Source organism: Heterocephalus glaber, unplaced genomic scaffold, assembly GCF_053883595.1.
Source record: "Heterocephalus glaber isolate CG9 unplaced genomic scaffold, H.glaber_assembly_v1.0 deba00000621, whole genome shotgun sequence".
Taxonomy (NCBI): Eukaryota; Metazoa; Chordata; class Mammalia; order Rodentia; family Bathyergidae; genus Heterocephalus; species Heterocephalus glaber.
The window spans coordinates 32892855-32915879 of record NW_028258153.1 but is presented as its reverse complement, the minus strand read 5'-3'; the positions used below and the strand labels follow the sequence as shown (position 1 = coordinate 32915879).

The following is a 23025-nucleotide window of genomic DNA, read 5'->3' as shown; positions in this document are numbered from 1 at the left end:
ATTCCACATGCTGTGTCCAGGGAGCACCTTCCAGGGTCTGGTCTGCAGTTCCCCTCATATGCTTATGGCAGGATTAAGAGCTTTTGAAAAAAAAAATCTTGAGAAATATGCTTAATGTAATAGTTTCGGTCATTAGGAGAAAATAAAAGCATGGGTCTTTTCTCAGGTACATTATAGTTTGGGTTATACTTCTATATGCTGGGATTCTTTACCAAGAGTGATAAATATTTTACTAGTCCATTCAGGGTGACTTCTGAAATTGTACTTTATTTATGTGTTTATTCATTTACGAATTTCATAAAGTACTTTTTTTTCTCAAATCAGGTACTTCTTGAGTGACTTTGACTACAATTTTAATGGCCAGTTGCCATGTATTATTAAACCCTTTTTTTCTTTCCAAATCTTCCAGTAGACGTCTAGAATTTAGCTAGAAGTTTTGGCTACGATACAAACAGTGATGGAAAACATATGAGCAGTAACAAGTTTTAATCTCGCTCCTCAGTGCTAACATGGACTAATCTGTAGAAGCAGTTTATTCCAGTGTCACCCAGGGTGCAGCCACACAAGGGCCTGTGCTGAAGAATATTTTTTCTCATAAATGAGACATCTTTTTCATCTTTGCTTCTTAAACATTGGCTGAGAACATTTACCTTGTAGATAAGTAGCACAGGGTGGATAAATTCTACTTTCAAGAGAACTACTCTCTTCTGACAAGGTATGTTTTCATGTTTGTCTTACATGTACCAGCATACAATTCCTTTATAGTCAATACTAAAGAGACACTAATATGAGTAATAAATGTTTATGAATGATAATGGTGAAGTTTAAAGCTTTTCTCAATAGTTTCTAAAAAATCAGTATTTAAATATGAACCTAAATTTGTAGCTAAAATTACTCTAGTTTTATGCCTTGTATTTAATAAATTTTAAATATAATTATGTGCTTTTTTTTAAAGCTAAGTGAAAATCTGTTATGCTTTACTAGAAATGATAACATGATTAATTTAAAAAAATCATTTAAATAGACATGTTCTTTTAGGAAAACAACATTATAAATTACTGATAATGAAATCTAGGGTATCACAAATATATTAATGGAAACAGTAAATATTTCTTTTAAGTCTAAAACTAAGATATTTTCTAATGTTTTTAAAATGTGTATTACCCAAATGTCATTTTTACTTATAAATTTGAAAGTCCATATTTTTTCTTGATAAATTTAATTATGCAATGAAATGGTACTAGACAGTTAAAGCAGAAATCTACATAATTTCAAGAAATAATTTAAGCAGTTCCATGTAAAAGATTAGTGATTTATTTTAGTAAAATCTAGTCAGAATTTAACACATTGAAATAGTTCCTCTGTCCTTTTCCAAAGTAAAATTTTTATTAAATCTTAGATTAAAAAATTAAGCATGTATTCAAATAGTCTATTCCCTAGTAATAGAGCATAGCATTCATGTTAATCTATACAGAGGTGTGGCAGCCAAAAGATAGTGGCCATATGCTATTGAGACTGAGTCGTAAAGAACATGAGGGGTTGTCTTGTTCTAAAAATAAAGTAGTTTTATCCCCCGGCACTGCTTCCCCCCAAATCATTACCTTATTAAGAAAGGAAGGGGGAGGGAGGGAGGTAGAGAGAGGGAGAGAGAGGGAGAGAGGGAGAGAGGGAGAGAGGGAGAGAGAGGGAGGGAGGGAGGGAGAGAGAGAGAGAGAGAGAGACAGAGAGAAAGAAAGAGAGGTCATAAGTCCATAGTCTCATAAAAGTATCTTGATGTTTTTAGTTTATTTTTTGGCATTACGCAACATAGTGCGGTAGTGGGAAGAAAGGAGATTGTGTTGTCTTGTTTTATCTAACCACTACATTAAAATTGAATATTCTGATACCTGATCTGAGGTTTGAGACAAAACTTTACAAGCACAAGAGTTGAGGCAATGCAGGAAATAGAAAACTGAAGAGCTTAGAATTTTTTGTTTTTAAAACAACAGCTAGGTTGCTAGAGATTTTTTTAAATGGTGAAAGGAAAAAAAAAAGACCCTTAGTACATAAGGAAAAACAGAAATTCTTTAGGAAAGTGTTGGTTTAAAAGTATCAATGTTGGGGCCGGGGATTTAGCTCAGTGGTTTTGCCACCTGCTGTGCAAGCACAGGGACCCGAGTTCGATCCCCGGTACCAAAAACAAAACAAAACAAAGAAAGATGCTCAAAAGTATCAATGTTCATGAACAAATGGTACAGTGAATAAGTTTCCAAATGCATGCTTGGACTTTTAACTTGTTAGCTTACTAGGGTGTGCCTTGATTATACACGCATGTGTTCTGCATGCTTCCTGTAAGACATGTTGGGTATGTTATGTAACATTTATACCCTGAACCCTACAAGTGGTACCTGCATTTAAGTTGCCAAGGGCCTTTAAATTGGGAATTTAAAAGCACAGTGGCTTATTTATCTAATACAGTCTGAGAGGAAATACCATTTCTCTTAAACAAATTTTCCATTCCAAGTTTGTGGACCAGTTAAATGGTAAAAGGGAAGTTTATATACTTCTTAGCTACATGAAATCTTGTTATGAACTTTTATGAAAACCTGGCTGTCTCATCCAGAGGAAAGTCTGTTTATTGTCTAGAAGTAACTAGGAGATGAAAATCTATTCAGAGAGGCTGTGAGAACAGGGGAAAGCACCACCAGCAAGGAGTGAGAAAGCTGCTTCAGCTATGCTGCCTCCAGAGAATTCTGGTAGACTGAAGCCTCAGCTTCTTCCTCTATGAAGAGAGAGCTCTGGGAGGATTGTCTCAGAGGCCTCTCTTAGCTTTAATGGGCCATGATTTATTAATAACAGCCCTGGAATAATATTTCAAATAGTTTTCTGATTAAGAGAGACTTCATTCCAGAATCCAAAGCTTTCTATGAGTAGAAAACACTGGCAAAACTGTTCTAAATCAGGGAAATATTGAGTCTTCCTGTGAATAAGACATAAATATTTTTAAAAGTTTTAAAAACAGCACAGTCTAAATGCTGCCAAAACTAATAAAATCGAGTTTGAACCATATTAAAAAGTCAAATTTTAAAATAAAATGAAAGGGCCTGCCATTTAAAATAATGAATAGTTAATAATACATATTTTCTATATTCTTGCTGCATTGTGAGAAAGCACTGCCATATAGTGCTCTTGTCTAGACATCTAAGTCTTTTATCTTTTAGTAAACAACTATGCAGCAGCAAAAGGGAGAGGTGTGGGGCTAAATTGGGGCTTCCAAAACCGTGGCAGAGACCCAGCCACATTAGACAGATAAATGATCAAGTCCTCAAGGAACTAAAGTTGGTCTGACTCTTTTGGTCTTAAAATGAAGACTTTTCTAGCAGCCATAGTTGGGTGACAGTGCACAATAATGCCTTAAGGTGGTCTGTTCCCTATGAATACTTTCACTAGAGTTATTTAAGAATGGTGGGCCAAAATGTTGTGGAACCTTCACCACCAGCAAGGGCTTCCAAGTAGCTGTCAGGCCCAGGTGCCACAGGAAAGAGCCCATCTACCCTCCATCAATCAACAAGTGCAGTGATGCCCCACCCTAAAGCTAGCAGGCAGAAGTATCAGTTTCTTATTTTCATTTTACTTCAGCTTTGGATAAAGGCAGGGAGGCTTTCATGAAATGTGTCAGTCTAAGAAAGAAGATAGAGAAATGGAGGGATCTTACTACACGTTCTAGGGACCCAAGGTGGGCTGGTAAGATGTGGAAGAGAAGCACTGTTCTGCTCATATCTTCTCATTATCCTCTCTGCTCCACATTCTGTTTCTCACACCTCATTCTGCTCCTCAGCCTGAACCTCCAGTCAGCACTGGGGAAGCCTCTCCTGAGCTCACTGAAGCGACAAGGCTGAACAAATCCAGGACACCAGCATGTGGCATGCACAGCAGCAAGGCCAGCCCTCACTCCAGCTGCCAGGCCACAAGGAAAACCAACATGTGTTTTTGGCACCCACTTTGGAACTCTAACACATTCCTGTTGTTACATATAATTTTTTTAAGTACCATACTTTTTTCTTAGGTTTGTATTTCAGATACATTATGTGTTAGTTTTTTTCTGTTCTACACCAGAAAGCTAAAGCCTGTAGAGCTCAAAGTTTCTATGAGAAAACACTTAACCAACCAATTGAAAAAAATCATTAAAATATTCATTTCTTATACCAATAAATGGAATTAGTCCTCAAGAAATTGTAAACTCCAAAACAATTTCTTACATAGGTGTTTCTGTTTGACATTTAGGGGGAAGATAGATGAGAACGGCTTATACTAGAAACCTTGAGTTCTACTATTTGTGATATCAGTCTAATGCTAAAGAAGGGGTAGGAAAAGGCCAGAGTACATATGTAGGACCAACATAAGGAAGATTCTGTTGGCAGACTGATATTTGAAATATTTTAAAGCAACATAAGTTTAAAAACTAGGCACAAAAAGAAAAAAGATGCTTTACTCATAATTTGACCATTCCTCCTCCTAGGTATTGTATACTCTATACTTTCATACACACATACGATTTTATAGGTGTCTTTAATTCTAGTGGTATAAAACTGTAAGTGAGGATTATAAGGAACAAAGAGATACACGGTAAAAAATGTCACTTTCTAAGCTCTGGAGACCCACATCTAGGGTCAAAATCTCCTCCCTTGTAGAGTCAGTGTATACAGTTGATGTTGTTTTTTACTATTCTATTTACTAATTTAAGCTTTTTATCCTTAGTTTTCCTGTCAATATACCTGGCATTCAAATGTTAATATTAACAATCCCAGTTAACTGAGAGCAGTTGATTAGGAGTTGTAGATATGTTTTGAGAATGGAAGTGTGGGAGAGGAGAGGAAGGGGAAAGAGATGTGCTGTACCTCACCATTCAGCATCCTGACACCACAGCTGGGCTCACTGGGTGTTTAAAAAATGCTCACTGAGGGCCAGGGATTTAGCTCAGTGATACAGCATCTGCCTTGAAAGTGGCAAGGTCCTGAGTTTGATCCCCGGTACCGGGGGGAAAAAAAGATCATTGAGTAACTCCCGCAACCTCAAACTAAGCCAGAGACAAGACCTCAAATGATACTAATCTTAAGTGTCTCATTGCCAAGGTCACATATAACTGTGTGTCCTGGAAGAAAGAGATAAAATTAACAAACATTAGAGAATACAGTGTAATCAGGAACAAGCTGGGATTCAGCTAAGGACCAAGAACTGAGTTTCTAGGGAATGAATATTTTGGAGGCTGAACAAAAGCTGGGTACTAAACACTAAGGAGCTTGGACCACAGAGAAGCTCTGAGGTCAAAAAGCATAATGAGTCAAAGGTAGGTATGCAGCTGAGAAGCAGAGAAAGGAACAAAGACATACTGTAAGTGAATTCCAGGTGACTTTCACTCATATCAGGATCCATATCAGAATTTTCAGAATGACCAGCAGGGAGGCCCCACAGCAGCAACAAGAAAGCAGCCACCATAGCAGGTAATTTTCACCACCAGGGAATTGTTCTCAGCACAATTTCTCACTTGCATGCACAAACCTGACCACACACTCATTCCACTCCATGCCCTCCTTATCCAAGATACTGTACACCGTGCCCCTTTTTGCACAGATGTATAAAGGACAGCAATTTTTAGTCTGGTTGAGTAAGAAGAGATGACAGTATATGCCTGTGAAGCTACTAGATTTCTGGATTAGAGAACTGAGCCCTCCCATGGGAACTGTTGCATCAGGTGGCACAGAACAGGGATCCAGAACAATGAGATGTAGCTTTGGCTCCATTTTTATTCAGTTGGTGACCTCAGTAGAAGTCACCAAGATCTTTGCACCCCATTTCCTCTTATCATGAGGGAAGAGTGAAGAATAAGGTATGAGTTAACACTTCCACAAAGTAGGTACAGGTGGGAGGCTAAGGTTAGTTTTAAAATAGGATTCAGGATAAGATTATTAAAATATAAAAGATTTTATCATTTTCATATATATCTTGTAATCTCTTTCCTATGACAGAGGTAAATTACATATTTTGCCAGTGCTGGCCAGTTACCCAGTGGGCAAATGCTTATTGTCATCATTCAGATTTTTGGAGCATGTAAAGAATTACATAAAGTAATTATTAGATTAATAACTAAAGGTAGGATTTCCTAACACTGCTCTGATGCTTAAAAAAGACATGTCATATATAAATTTGTATTTTAATTCATCCATCCATTTATTTCTTACTCTTAAGTCAAGCAAAAACCTTGCCCATGAAGAGATGTTCAATCTGATTTCTGAGAAATAGTAACCAGCCTGGATAACTCAAGAGCAGGGCGGTAGGTCTTCCTGAGGCTGGCCCAGCTTTGACTGACTAGCAGTCTCTTTTAGTCACTAGTGGCACTCAAGCAAGGCAGGCCTGGCAGACTGTTAAGTGTCTGAGGCTCTAAGACATTCTGGGGAACCCCCTGCTGAGGCAATGTGGAGATGTTCTCCTGCCAGGACTTGCTCTCACTGATACACAACTCTTGGATATGACAATTTTGGATTTCATAATATTTTTGGTTTTTGAAATTTTCTGAGAATGTACAAGTTTCGTGGGTGATAAGAAACTATGATATACTGGGCCGGGGATTTAGCTCAGTGGCATTGCACCTGCCTTGTAGGTGCAAGGTCCTGAGTTTGATCCCTGTTACTGGAAAAAGAAAAAGAGAAAGAAACTATGATATGTAGGAATCACTTAGGAACTATGATACCTGTAGGAATATCAGCCATCAGATAGCAATGACTCTACACTCTAAAGGTTTTTGTTGGTACATTCCAGCTTTGTGGAATCTTAAAAAAAAATAAAATAAAAACAACCCAGCCTCCATCACAAGCACACAATCGGATAGAAGTTGTGGCAAGTGAATAAAAAAAGAATAGTCTGGACATCAGATAGTTTGGGTCAGATATTAGACAGTAGGACAGGTTAGAAGGAAAAAGACCCCAGTGACTTTATGGAAAAAGTGACCAATGATAAGACTGAGGTTGGAGAGGGCAAAGAGAACTAAGTTAGGAAAAATGTGCACATGTCACCTCAGGGATGCCAAAGATATTTATTTTAAAGGGACATAGCTATTAAGGCAATGAAAGGACTTAGGGAAAAGGGTTAAATCTGATAATCTATTTTTGCTTTTAGAAACAGTTTTCTAATTATAAAATTATTGTTCATTGTAAAAATTAAAGAAGAGACACAAGTTATCCATAGATTCTATCACTAAAGTTTATCATTAATCAAGCATATTTGTACCTTTTTATATATTTATAATAGGAGCATTTTTATTGCACAAAAATAATATTGTCTATTTTTAAACATCTTTGCAAACATTTTTGGGTGGTTCCAAAATATTTTATAGAACAAATATATCCTATTTTATCTTACTATTCATCTTTAAGCACTGGAATTGTCTGTAATTTTTTCTATTATAAGTAATTTTGTGATGAACATCTTTGTGCACTTTAGAATTATTTCCTGAGACTAGATTAAAAAAAGGAGAATTACTTTTTTGAATGACAAAGATATTTTTAAAACTCTCAGACCACACTACACTGGTGAATGGCTTTTCAAAAAAAAATTGTAAGTTTACTCTTACACTACCTACAAATGGCTAAGAATGCCATTTCATTGTACTCTTGCCAGTAGTGAGAAATGTATAGCTGCAGAAAATATGTCTGTTTAAACTCTAACTTAATACTCAATGTCTGCTTAATCCTAGATCAGTCTTCTACCTAAGACAGCATGAAAGAATATGTGCTCTTACTGCTCGTGGCTGTGTGTTCTGCCAAACCCTTCTTTAGCCCTTCACATGTGACACTGAAGAATTTAATGCTGAAGGATATGGAAGACACAGATGATGAGGATGACAATGATGATGACAACTCTCTTTTTCCAACAAAGGAGCCAGTAAATCCCTTTTTCCCATTTGATCTGTTTCCAACATGTCCATTTGGATGCCAATGTTACTCACGAGTTGTACACTGCTCTGATCTAGGTAAGAGCATAAATCAACTGTTTTTTTAAAGCTTTTTTTTGGTATCGGAGAGCGAACTCGGGACCTTGTGCTTGCAAGGCAGGCTCCGGAACCACTGAGCTAAATACCTGGTAATCAACTCTGTTTTAACCAAAAATCTGCTAGTCTGACAAAATTAAAATAGGAAAAGTCATTACTAAATTTAAAAATCATTCTCATTGATTGTAAAATTTTTTTCATTTAAATATTTATGTGGAAGCTGGGTGTCATGGTGCACGCCTGTAGTCCCAGCTACTTGAGAGGTTAAAGCGGAAGGATAGCAAGTTCAAGGTCACCCTACAAACTGGCCTATTACAAGAAAAATAAGGGGGCAGAGGTATAATGCATACTTGAGGCCTTGAGCTCCATTCCTAGCACAATATACACACATACAAACATACATACATACATACATATTTAAGGTGAGACTACATTAAACTGCAAAGTACATCCATACTTATTTCAAAAGCCCAGAGTAGAGGAAAACAATGGAGCTCTTACAAGCAGAACATTTCTTACATTTCTTTCTCTTCTCAAATTAAATTGAAGTGCTTCATTTTAATGTCCTTCACAACATTTCATCTTAGTGTGTTAGCAGGTTGAGACTGCTTTCCAGTAAAACTCTATGGTAAAAAATAAAGTACCTGAGCAGAACAACAAAATCTGTTATACAGAATTTGTGAAATCTTTATAGACATTTAAAAGATAATGTATGATTTGGGTTTAAAACTGCACTGAAAAGAAGTGGCTGAACTAAAGTATCTTTAAATTTATAATCCTCTGCTTAGTGGTATATTTAACTACTTCTGATGAAGGAACCCGAAAGACCACACTCACACCCTGCTCTTGGAGATGGATGTGACAGGATTATACATCAAGAACTGTATTCAGCTATGTTCAAAACAGGGGATACTGAGACAGCCCTGGTTGCCATTCAGGTACCGGGCTAATGGTCCATCAGGGCCACATCCTATGTCCATTTGAGACCTTACTGGCCCCATGACATGACCATGAAAGGGTCTGGATGCTTCAGAGCTTCAACTTCACCAGGGGCGGGGTGGGAATAGGATTGGCAAAATCCCTGTTACCAAGCAGATCCTTTCTACAAAACCTCCATCTTCCACAGGACTTCCCTTCATTTTTCTAAAACCTATAATCTCTTATGTTCATAAAGGTGGCAAAATTAACCTAATCTGACAAAACTGATTCTACCTTTTAACTCATCAAGTTACTCCTCCCTTCCCACTTCTTATCTATGGTTAAATTTCTGAAAATCATTGCTAATTTTAAAGTATAGAGGAGAAATATACATAAGGCTATATATACAGTGAAACTCAAAATATCTGGATATTCAATTCTTCAATTGCAGGATATTAAGGGGGCTGGAGATTTAGCTCAGTGGTGCTGCCACCTACCTCACAAGCACAAGGTCCTGAGTTCAATCCCCGGTACCAAAAAAAAAAATTTTTTTTTTAAATTGCAGGATATTAAATATCCAACTATTTTGGGGGAGTAAAGACAGTTCTACCAAAAGTGTGCAAATAAGGCTGGGATGTAGCTCAGTGATGGAGTTCTTGCTTCTTGTATGTGAAATCCTAGATTCCATTGCCAACATTGAAAAAAAAAAAAAAGAAAAGATAGCAAGTATCTGTAGCTCACCTGAAAACGCATAAAAGGGAGGAACTGACAGGTGGACAACAAGTTTAGTACAGTAAAATGCTGATGGTAGAAAGTAGATATTGAGAATACGGGTTTTTACTTTAAAATTCTTACAACTTTCTAAACATTTTTATAATAAAATGCTGGGAAAAAAACCAAGAAGACCTCATGTTCATCAGGCATAATTTTTGTATGGAATGTCCACCAGTAAGCAGGAAGGGAGCATTTTCAATAAGCAGGAAGTGAGCCCAAAGACTAAAGGTTGGCCATCTATGGAAAGTAAAACTAGTAAGGAAGAACCACATTGTGTACTGCTCCTGAAACTATACATACTTTTCATCTTGTCTTTTTAAATCCAAGAGAGGAAAATATTTTAAGTCTTTTAGTCATGTAACTAATGTTTGAGTATTTATATGAAAAGGAAGTATGCAGTCATATCTTATTCTGACATGACAAAAGACAGCTATTTTTCATAATGACAAAGAGGGATGGCAACTAAAAGGTACCTCTGGTACAGGGTGGAAAAGAGCACGCTTGCCCTTGAACTAATGCTGTAGATAATGAAGTAAAGGTATACCTTATACTCAGATGCTAATAAAGAGTAATTCAGGAATAAATAAGTACTTTTAAATCAAAGAATTTATGACTAGTTGGGGTTGACTACTTACAGGAAATGGGTAGTAAAGTTTTGATAATGTACTTGAAAATTATTTATCTATTTTCTAAGTACAATGTCTACCTTTTGAGTCTTCTTAAAAATCATCAAGACCCATATGCTTCAAGTTCTCACTACTGCACCCTGAAAAGCTGCATACAAAGCTGGTATTCTTCAACCAAAAGTGCATCACATAAACTGTGCTTCAGCTGCCTGTCAGCTCTTTAGGCCCCATCTTATCCCATTATTTCACTGTGGAGTGAGCCAGGTCCAAGACAGATATCTTGTAAAAATAAATGAGTTACTTGAAAGGTCCTGAGGCTTTTCCAAAAACAATATTTGTGTCAACTATTAAGTTCTCTGTCACTTAATGGTAACCATGTATTTAAAGATGTATATCTTTATAATATCAGTAATCTCAACTTTAGTACTACTCTCTATCATATAACTGTGGATCTCTACCACTTTAGTAATCTAGGCTTCTGCAGAATTCTCTAGTGTCTGTAATATGTTTATTTATTTCTCAGGTTTGACCTCGGTCCCAAGCAACATTCCATTTGACACACGAATGGTTGACCTGCAAAACAACAAAATTAAGGAAATCAAAGAAAATGACTTTAAAGGACTCACTTCACTTTATGTAAGGATATATACTTTCGTTTTCAGAACTTTGAGTGAAAATCTATCATTGCTGAAATCATTATATTGTGTTAGTGCAAAGAAGTCTACTTTTATATAGATGAAGTATGACAAAATCCCTCCATTCAGTGAGGTTCTAGTTGATTAAAATTATAGAATTAATCCAATTAATAATTTAATTCATTTGATGTTTATTGAACAATAGCAAAGTTAAAGATAGGAGGCTGAGAGTTTAATGGTCCTTAATGTGTTTATAATCTACTTAGGTTACAATAGCCACTATACAGTAATATAAACAAGAAAACATTTATAGCAATCATTAGCATAGAGCAGTGATGACAAACATTTTAGAGACCAAGTACCTGAACTATAACCCAAAACTCAATGTACTAGTACAAAGTGTCAACACTGCAATTAAACCTGAACACTGAGGTTTTAGTTTAGAAAAACAACTCCTACATTAGCATCTTTTGTCTTAAAACAAAAAGTGTGTCATATGTTCACCACCACTGGTCTAGGGCATATTATATTTAAAGCACCTAGAACAGCGTATATTTACTTTATAGGTGACACTTCACTTAACTATCAAGACAATCAGCAATAAGACAACAGATTGTACCAAGGGTTTGCTCAGCTTATCCTTCAGATTGCATAAACTTTTAGAGAACTGTGAGGCCATTATTCTACCATTAGAGGTTGGAAATAAAAATTGGGCCAGGGATTCAGCTCAGCGGTGCTGCTGCCCGCCTCACAAGCACAAGGTGCTGAGTTTGATCCCCAGTACGAAAAAAAAAAAAAAAAAAATATATATATATATATATATCTTACACATAGATGTGTGTGCATAATTTTAAGAGAAGTTAGAAATACAGCTTACAAATGCTCTTACTGCTTCATCAAACCACATTCAACTTAAACAATCACAAGATTAATAGCTAATGTCATACTTAGTACCAGAGCCATAGAGGTTTTAAATTAATCTGTCATATAATAGTTTTATTATAGTTTATAAGTAATACAAGGGCTAGGTCCAGATGTCCTCCCATTACTGACTGGGAAATGAGGATCTAAAAAGTGTCAGGAGCATTCTTAGGCTTCCTTAATACACTTTTAGTCAAATTTTATATGGCATTGTGTTTCAGGGTGAATATTCTGGAGTCAAACAGATATGGGTTCAAATCCTAAGTCTACCAGGTGTACAACAATGGCAAAGCAGCCTCACTCTCCTCAGTTTTAAGAGGAGTAAACTGACAGCATAAATCTCATAGAGTGTTTACAAGACTGAATAAGCAAATGCACGAAAGGTGCTAAGCAATTGCAGGGGACTCCAGGCTATTAATGAGTAGACTGACCCAATGTACTAGTGTAAAGCATTTTTTTGAGATGAGTCTCCCTGTGTGGCCTAACCTGGCCTCAACTGATCTTCCTGGCTTAGCCTCCTGAGTAGCTTGGGCTACAGGCATATACCACTGTGCCAGGGTGTAAAACACTTATTAAAGTACATGCTTTATACTTGAACTGTAGCTATACTGCACAGCTGCAAGATATTTATTTAATATCAGTTATGATACCAGTCTTAAAAGAGAATCAAAATGTTTTAGACAGGGCTGGGGATTTAGCTCAGTGGCACTGTGCCTGCCTTGCAAACACAAGGTCCTGAGATCCATCCTGGATACCAAAAAAACAAAGTTTTAGACATTCTATCAATTGTTATGTGTCAGCTGCTTACCTGGCACTGGGCTCTCACACAAAAGATGACACATTTAGAGGGTGAGTGAGATTTGAGAACACTCAGGCCCCTTGGCTCACTTTTCACTGTTATTCATCAAGACCTGCTGTCCTACTTATGCACACCACACTTTTCTTCAGTCCTTACACAGAACCACATGTTTTAAAGGATGAATTTAGGACTCTGTGATAGCCAATTCCTCATGTAAAACCCAACACAGAGTACAACTGCCCTGGAGTCACTCTGCCAGCTCACTGTGCCAGGACAGCATTTGACAGCACTGCATAAAAACTTTTGCTCTAGTTTTATCACTTATCCTTCCTTTTATGCATCTTTAGCAATCCCAACTGCATGTCTTAACCAGAAAAAACAAAAACAAAACAAAACAAAACAAAAACAATGACCAATGCCCTATGTACTAGGGCTGGATCTCCCTGAGGCACACGCTCGCTCTGGGCAGGGTACCTCTGAGCCTCACTGGCAGGGTGATGGCAGGCAAGTCATTTTTCTTCACTGCATCCATCTGTGCAGTAGTCAGAAGAGAACAATAACTTCTGCTAAAGTCACAGAGGTTGGAATCTTAACTGTGTGAGGTACCACCCTCTCAAAGACAAAAAAGATGAGCCTATATCTAAACCAAAGGCACAACACCAATCATTAAAGCTTTGCATTGTTCCAACTGAGAAGTACCTTTAAAGTATGCACAGTGATACTGATTTTTTTAAAGCTTAGAACAGGTTGGGAAATTTTTATATAGTTTGTTAAGTACACAAATGACTTAAATCATACTGATTTCCACGATTAATTATTGTAGAACATCAGTAAATCAAATCCACTCCTAATCTTATGTAACATGCTATGTTTTATCCAGGCTCTGATTCTCAACAACAACAAGCTAACAAAAATTCACCCAAAAACCTTTCAAACTACAAAGAAGCTGCGAAGGCTATATTTATCCCACAATCAACTAACTGAAATACCACTTAATCTTCCCAAATCATTAGCAGAACTTAGAATTCATGATAATAAAGTTAAGAAAATACACAAGGACACATTCAAAGGAATGAATGCTTTACATGTGTTGGGTAAGTTTTTCAATGAATGGGACATTTTAAAATTATAATCAACATGCAAATGTAGAAGACTTTATTATCAGTGTTAACTTATAAGGATAATTTCCAAAACTAATGTTTGAATCCTTGCTTCAATAAACAATTTATAGTGCAGATAAGGATCATCGTGTATAATAATGTGAAATAGGAAGAAAAGATCCAAAGAGGAAGGGGAAGTGGGAGGGGTTGGGGAAAGGAAAGAAGGGAAAGGAATAAATATGAGAAAAGGAATAAATGGACACAAAGTCTTTGTAAATAGGGAGGGGTGGAGGGGTTGAAGGGAGGGCAGAGGAATGGGGAAAAACTAAGAACCAAGATAGATTATGTAAAGGTACAAATTCCCAATAATGAATGTCAGCATTTTGTATTACCAATAAAATTAATGAATGAAAAAAATAAACCATTTATAAATCAATTAAAATGTAAACAAAATTCATAGCACTTAAATAAAATATGGTCTTTAACACTGTGTCTTTTTCTTGAGAGTCTCCTTTGAAATACCTAGTGTGGTTTTATTTTCTGAACTGGACCCTAATTAATAAAATCTATGTTATCATTATTTAATTTAAGGATAGTATTTTTGATGTATAAACTACTCAACTATAATGATGAAATTAATTCAGATAGTATATGGAATATAAACCTAAATTTGGTTAACTGCTTTAATTAAGATCACTGATCTAAGCCAGGCATGGTGGCACACACCTGTGATCCCAGCATTTGGGAGGCTGAGGTGGGGGGACCGTCATGAGTTTGAGGCCAGCCTGGAATATATAGTGAGTTCAAGGCCATCCTGAATTACAAAGTGAGATCCTTTCTCAAAAAAACAAGAATAAAACAAAACAAAAGATCACAGAGCTAGGCAATTTTTTGTTGTATATTTTTACACATTCCCACCAGCTTAACTACTGGTGGTACATGTATGACTGTCTCATTAAGAGGCATGGGACAGTTTCATTGGGTAGTACAAGCTGCCCGTTGGGACAGTAATGTATGTACAACCCTGTTGTGAATGTGTTAATCCCTGCTGACTTTTTACTTCTAACACCATATAACCATGCCATCTCCTCACAATATCCAAACAAATGTCTTAGCCAAGATTCTCACTTATTTATTCACTTAATTCAATTAAGTACCTGGCATTTAACCAAAAACAGCCTCTAACTAGCATTTTCCCAGCGTAGTCTGCTAATCATGTAATTTCTTTTTTGGGGGGGTACTGGGGATCGAACTCAGGACCTTGCGCTTGTGAGGCAGGCAGCGGAACCACTGAGCTATATCCCCGGCCCTAATCATGTAATTTCTATGATTAAAAAGAAAATTTAAGAAATAAAATTAAAAACACAAATATTTTTAATTATATGAAGGTTGATTTTTTTTCCTGATGCAATATTACTACAACAAAACCTTTATCATGGTCATGATTACAGGAGAAAGTGAACCTGTTATGTATCTGATTGTACAAAGTACAAATTCGTGCTTTTTGGAAACAGGAGAACAGAACAATAAAAACAAATACTCAGTGAAAATGAGTGTGAATGATGAAGCTCACATTCTTGGAATATTCTTGGGATGCATCTCTGCATTGTGAGTTTTCTTTCCATGTAAGCTATATGTGCTAAATCGAGTCATTTTTCCCACAGAAATGAGTGCAAACCCTCTTGAAAATAGTGGAATAGAGCCAGGTGCATTTGAAGGGGTGACAGTGTTCCATATGAGAATTGCTGAAGCAAAACTAACCTCAATTCCTAAAGGTTTGTATTTATTTTAAGATCAAGTATTTTAAAACTGTTATCTTTCAGTGTCCATTGTACAGTATACATTGTGTAAATTGTGCAGTATACATTGCCAGAACCATGCTACAATTAGAAATCCTTGTATCAGTGTATCTGGACAGAAGAATATTAAATTTAGCATCTTTTTACATACACATAGAGAACTATATAGTGATTTTTTTTTACAGCATTAAACTAATTTTAACTGACATTAAAACACTGAGAATGTTTAAGAATACTAAGAAGCAGTGGACTTTTTCTTTTCTCTTTTTTAGTATTTACTTACCTATATCTGTTATTCTGTGAAGTATGCCTGCTAATCTGTGAGGTGCATTAAGGGTGTATAAATCTATAGAAAGAAAAGCCTCAGAAAGCTAGATGGGGCTGACTTTCAGCACCAGCTGTGCTAATTGCTTGCATGTTACAATTCCATCAGTGGATGAAATGACAGATTGCCCTGGAGTCCTTATCAGGAAGAGTTAATTAGAAATAAAAAAAATCTTCCTTCTTATTCATTTGGGAAATTCTAGTGCATAATCACATTGTGTGTAACTGTGTGTGTGTGTGTGGGTGTGTGTGTGTGTTTGGTGAAGGTGGTGGTGGTGGCAGGAGGCACTCATTTGAGAACAGAATAGGAAAAGACATTCCTGTATAAAAGCATGCTGATATTTGTTGGCAGTCACTGAGCTTCTCCCAGAATCATAGACTCTGCTCACACCTCTGTCTTCTCAGTTGTGTTCTACTCTTTTCTCTGAGCACTCACCTTCCTTATGTCCCAGGGTACACATGGCCCCTCAAATTCTTCATACCTTCTTCCAGAGATGTCACTCTTCTCAGACTTTCTACTTTAGAATAGGCTGGTATACTATACCATCAATTTTTCTGGTAATTTTTCTATGTATGATGATCTCAATGAGAATACAAGGTATTTGAGGACAGAATTTTTTGCCTTACATATTGGAGGGATTATTATAGTCACTCTATAAATATAGCTCTACTTAATCAGAATTTTTAAAAAATAGAAACTTCTGAGTTTCAAGGAATTATTTCCTTGCACTTGAGTTTATTTACTTTTAAAATTCAAAGTATATTCTGGAATCAAAATAAATTCAGCCATGATGACCACTGACACTCATAAGGATATTTTAATTATCTTCAGTAGTCATTACACAGGAAGGAAATATTGCAGTGAAAACTGAAAAGAAGAAAGCTTTCCCAGATAACTACCTATTGGTTGACAATACATTGTGTATAGGACTAATAAAATGAAGTTTGATTGAGTCTTCTGATCAGTCTCTTTTACTGTAGCTTCTGCACATCTGGAGAGGGCTGGGGTCAGAAGATGCCAGTGAAAAGAGAAAGACGGATGTTCACTGGGCACTTATTAGGTGCCAGGACACTGCAAAAGCACTATGTACTTTATTACACAAACAAAAATTCTACTATTAATTTAAAGAATAAATACTGCAATGGATTAACTATCTCTGGTAGAATAAAAATTCTTTGCTTATATTGATACCAAAAACAAAAACAAAATTTAAAAATCTTCACTGGTCACCTCTGGGCATTGCGCCAAAGAGAGAATCAAGTTTTTTCTTTTTTCAATGAAAACTATATTAGTAAGTAATAATTATGAGGGTAAATCATTTAGAGATGAATTCCAGACAATAAATCTATAAAGAATAACAACATCCACATAGTCAAAGGAGCCAGGCACAGCTGAGACAGAAGGACTGCATTCGTCCAGAAATAAGTATGGTCAGCCTGGGCAACACAGTAAGACCTTATAAACAAACAAACAAACAATCCAGTAAGTCACCACTTTCTGATTACTGATGAAAGAGTGGATCAAGGCAGCATCCATGAATGAATGCCAAAATCATCAAGTGAAAGGTGATCTACCTAAATCTGATTGTGTCTTTGGATCTAAGGGCCAGGCCATAAGAAATAAGGGGTTAGTTTCCTGACAGATAATTATCATCTGGATGCTGTCAGCCAAATGAACAAAATGAATGTCTCAAATCAATACCTGAAAGAATTCAATAGAAAGGAGTGTATTAGAAAAAATGAAAGATTTAAAAAGAGATAAGAACCAAAGTATTCTGTAAACTTATTAGATACTGACTTGAACAAATTAACTATAAAATGATATATATGAGACAACTGGGGGAGATCAGTATTAGATGATATCAAAGAATTATTGCTAACTTTGTTAGACATTAATATTGGCAGGGTAGCGTTGGGGATTTAGCTCAGTGGTTCCACCTCCTGCCCCACAAGTGTAAGGACCTGAGTTCGATCCCCGGTACCAAAAAGAAAAAAAAATTTATTTAAGAAATATATATATATTGGCAGGGTGGTTAGTACAAAGAAAATGAAAAAGATTACCTTATCTATTGAAGTTAGGTAAATAGTGAAGTATTTACAGGTGAAATTACATTTGTCTATGGGATTTGAGTTTAAATACTCCAACTTAAAAAAAAAGACAAAACAGATAAATATGTCAATAAATAAATGGTGTAGATGAAATAAAAGTGGAAAAAAGAAGCTAGGTTAAAGCTGGATGACAGCATAGTAGTTTACAATAATAGTTTCTATTTTGTACATGGTTGAAATTTTTCACAATAAAAAGATTTTTAAAAGTAGGCACTTAAATAATTAGTTAAATCCATAACCTAAAACAACAAATATTCATTAGGTATGGCCTTACTTGATCTAACAACATCTTTCTTTTTTTATTAGACCTACCATCAACTTTATTAGAGCTTCATTTAGATTTTAATAAAATTTCAACTGTGGAACTTGAGGATTTTAAACGATACAAAGAGCTACAAAGGTAAAAGTTTCCAAAATCTTAATTTATTTTTAGTATATATTTGTAGTGTATATTAATCACATTTATCATGGGGAGTTGGTACATGTACATAACACACCAAAATTTTAATTTAGAAGTAACAGCACACAGGATTAAGATATTACTGAAGGTTCTTAGAGAATGTGTATAAGGACCCTAGTTCAGATCATTACTGTTGGTACTAGAGAGTACAGAAGAAAAACTAGAAAGAAGCACTATTATTACTGCATATGCTAATGGAAGAGACAAATCAAGTTGAAATGAAGGAAAGCACATTTTGGAAATTTTCTCTTTGGTGTATTTAGGACAGATAATAGTCTAAGAGTATGTACGCGGGGGTTATATACTGAACTAGGTTATTAAAGCCATGAAAACAAGGTATAGAGGCACATGCTTGTAATTCCAGTTACTGAGGAGACTGAACCAGGAGAATTGTGAGTTCAAGGCCAGCCTAGGCAACACAGTAAGACCCTGTCTCAAAAAAAAAAAAAAAACAACCCAGGAACCACCTTTTGTGTGACCACACATGAAAATAGGAAAGGCTTATATTCTAACTAGGGCTGTGGTATTTTCAGCTAACTCTATCAAATGTAATCATCTTCATAAGAATTGACACATTTTTATATCATTTTTAGGCTGGGCCTAGGAAACAACAGAATTGCAGATATCGAAAATGGAAGTTTTGCTAATATACCGCGTGTGAGAGAAATACACTTGGAAAATAATAAACTTAAAAAAATCCCTTCAGGATTACAAGAGTTGAAGTACCTCCAGGTAAAACACTGTACTTGTGTCTGGAAGATACAAGCACTTTTATAAAACACATTTAGTATTTTTCAAAGACCAACTGAGGCTCAAGGATAATTCAGACATCATGAATCCCCAAGTTGAATAAGGTGTTTTAGCAGATAGGAGAGCATTAGGAGAATGGGTCCAAAAAGTTTTCACTCAAGAAGCCCTGGTTTTTTCTACTGAAGCTGCTGAGGTCCTCATGGCAAAGATGCCAATATACCTAACTTCAAGTTTCTGTAGTTGCTAAGGCAGGATTGGCAGGGTCCTATGTCCTTTTGTTTTGGACACATCTCACAGAGCAGAACAAGAGAATTAGGATCTGGGTATTTTCACTATCCATATGGTGCTAGGTTGGAAGTGGGTATGCTTTTTAAAACATTTATAATTAAGTGGAATTCAGCATTTGGAGGATCAAAAGCTCATACTGGGTTGGAGACATAATTCAGAAGTGTAGGGCTTAACTAGAATGTGGAAGGCCCTGAGATCCATCCTCAGTACCATGAAAAGATAAAAAAAAAATTTACATTTTATCATTTGCTATTCTTTCTTATCTGACAATTCTTAACTTGCTGACAAGAGTCACAGAAAATGAAAATAATATTTTGCACATAATTATAGGTTTTTCAAAACCTTTTTGATTCTCATGTAGGGATCTCAGATTAAGAATCCCTGCATAGGGCCAGGGATTTAGCTCAGTGGTTTTGCCACCTGCTGCACAAGCGCAAGGACCTGAGTTCGATCCCTGGTACCAAAAAAAAAAAAAAAAAAAAAAAGAATCCTTGCATAGTATTATTTCATCTTAATCCATTTTTTTCTCATGAGATCCCCTTGCTATACAAAGTCTTATCTTCCAGCAAAAGATATGCTGAGAACAAAACTGGGCACTGAGTACTATGTTAGTACTGTTACTAGGACAAAATACCTGACATATATAACTTTGAGAACAAAAGGTTTATTTTGGCTCACGGTCTCAGAGGTTTCAGCCCATGGAATGGCTGGCTCCAAGGCAGAAACATCATGGCAGAAGGTACAGCAGAAGAGAGCCGCTCACCTCATGGCATCCAGGGAGGAGAGGGGGTGGAGAGTAAGGGGGTGGGACAAGAATATAGCCTTCCAGATTACATACTCAGTGTGACCTACTTTCTCCAACTAGGCCCCACCTTCTAACAGCACATTAAGCTATAAACTCAGCAAACACTCTGCTTCTTTAGTTTTTTTCTCATTTATCTTTAAACAAGTTTTGCTCACTGCACTCATTGGAGACACAACCATCAAAGCATGCACTCTGTGCCAATGTGGATCTGGGAGTGACCTGCTGGTCTTTGGTTTCTGAATACTGTACATGGACATCTGTCAACTGTGAGCACATCCTGGTCTGCCCTATTTCAGGCCACTTTCCTTCATCTGCATCCTCTGGACAACTCAGACCTCAGCTTACTATCTCTCTTACATCCACCTGCACTCTTGTTAGCATCTTTAATGAACAAAAGCACAGAGATAACCATAAATCAAAAGTGTACAATTCAGTGAATACCCACAAAGTAAACACATTCATGCCTATTATATTTTCACTCACAATGATCTCAGTGCTGTGGAAAACATACCTTGCTCTGATATTGATGAGCAAGGGAACCATGTAGGTATTTGTCACAAAATCCCAAGATTGATAGAGCATAGAGGAAGGTTGACAACCACACATAAACATTTTAGCAAAGCCTAGAATTTTCATGATGAGGCTCTCTTTGCAAGAAATAAAGGCAGAATCTTAACTAAAGGTCAAAACCAATATTTCAGCTTTTCCAACAAAAGGTTCCTACTTTTTAACCTGTCACAATGCTGTTAATTAAGTAGCTTACTTCTAATTCTTAGAAATCTTACTGTTACTACAGAAGACCAAAATGTAATAGAAAGGCTTATTATCATGGAAACAAAATTTTCTCACTCTTTATAAGTAACAATTTACAAGACATTTCCATAGCCTATAAAATTGGCATTTCTTCATTAGTGCAAAGGATTCAACTACTAATGCCCTATTACAAATATGTGTTTAAGATGTTGACAGATTTTCTATAAAACCACATACAAAAAAGTGTTCTATACTTCTCTCTCTTACCGCAAAAAAAAGTTCCAGCTAATGGTTTCTTCACCTTAATATAGTGAGTTGAATTTGTGGAACACTGAATTTCATTCCTTTGTTCATTTCTAATACTTTTCAATTGTAACTGTGAATATCCACAAAGTAAACACAGTCATGCCCATCTGAAGTAACTATATATGGGATGAGGTGGACAGGACGGGGTGTGTGGAGAAGCAATGTGGCAAGTTGACCAGGCAGCATGCTGGGAGCCATGGCTCCAGTTGTGTGCCATACAGCACCTGTCCTAGAACATTTTCTTGGACAGCATGGGAGCTTGAATGGTTAAAAGCTACTTAATAGGTATAAACAAGTGCATTTAAGTGAAAATACAGATGAGTAAAGCCACGAATATTGAATATAAATAGAATATCATCCTTTTACATTTATTGGGTATTTTAAATCTATTCTTTCTTTTCCTACTACAACAGATAATCTTCCTTCATTTTAATTCAATTACGAAAGTGGGAATAAACGACTTCTGTCCAACAATACCAAAGATGAAGAAATCTCTCTACAGTGCAATAAGTTTATTTAACAACCCGGTGAAATACTGGGAAATACAACCTGCAACATTTCGTTGTGTTTTGAGCAGAATGAGTGTTCAACTTGGGAACTTCAGAAAATAATAACTAATGATGTCCACTCAGTATGAATTTCAAAAAATCTTTCATTTGGAATACTTGAATGTCATTAATAATGGTAGTATTATTCACATAGAAAAATCTGTCCCATATGGTAAGCGACAAAAAATTTTAACAGAATTTTGCCGATTTATTGGTACATAAGGATTGACAGAAATAAGTATCTATTGCAGTTTTCTTCTGCATAAAATGACTGTGCATAAATCTCTTGCTTCACCATTCCTTTCTCAGTAAAAAGTCAGTATTTAACCTTTTCTTATCTAGTGCATTTTAAAAAGAACTGTACTGTAAATAGAATGCTTGACTTAGCAACACTTGTGCTCTTTCATTTGTAAGAAAAATAAAATTGATAAGGACAGCTATCTGAAGAGTATATTATACTATTCTTATTCTTTAATAACTTGGGTAGTACTGTAACATTTCTAATCATGGCGAAGTATGGTTTGAGATAATCATAACAAAATTCTCATGTGCTACAGCCTGTCTTTTATGTTTAAAACCATTTTCTTATAATAAAACTTTCAGTAAGTATTCATTACCAACTCTACAGATGCTACTCTTAAGAGCTGGTTTTGGGGCTAAAGCACAGTTTTCTCTATATAGTTAGTACTTGATTATAAAACCTCTGTAAAGATGTGTAGTGTTTATATAACTCTCATTTTTATTATCAGTTATTATAAACCTTTATTAGTATGTCAATTTTTAGGTTATATAACAATGTCACCTCAACTCCAAGGAATATTTTCAGGATGTCCCTTTGGAAGATCTAGTTTAGAAGGGTCTATATGCTATTAATTCTATACTGATTTGTCTCCTTAAGTACACACAGACTATATAACTCAAGAAATACATCTGAAGTGGTAGAGCATCAAAGAAAACAGACAAAAACTGAAAATTCTGTACAAAAGCTATGAGTAGTCTCATTTGTTTTATTGGCATTCAAACTTAGAAATACGGAAAACATCATTAAAATATTGTTTGAAATAAAAGAACTGTGTTTTGGTTTAAT

The 23025-nt window shown here is 36.0% G+C and overlaps 2 protein-coding genes across 3 annotated transcripts in view; one reads left to right on the top strand and one right to left on the bottom strand.

Annotated features, from left to right (window-relative positions):
* Positions 1-23025, bottom strand: part of Cenpp (centromere protein P) — a 200818-nt gene that overhangs the window by 115845 nt on the left and 61948 nt on the right. The window lies entirely within an intron of this gene.
* Aspn (asporin) lies at positions 501-23008 on the top strand. Of its 2 annotated transcripts, none has more exons than XM_004870078.3 (8): positions 501-715; positions 7730-8005; positions 10865-10977; positions 13577-13790; positions 15461-15571; positions 18335-18428; positions 19082-19220; positions 21804-23008. In XM_004870078.3, exons 2-8 carry the CDS (start codon positions 7753-7755, stop codon positions 21999-22001), a joined length of 1122 nt encoding a protein of 373 aa, XP_004870135.1. In that variant the 5' UTR covers positions 501-715; positions 7730-7752; the 3' UTR covers positions 22002-23008. The 2 variants fall into 2 exon arrangements, with proteins under 2 accessions (XP_004870135.1, XP_012923023.1); XM_013067569.3 differs by having other exon boundaries at positions 536-715; positions 7735-8005.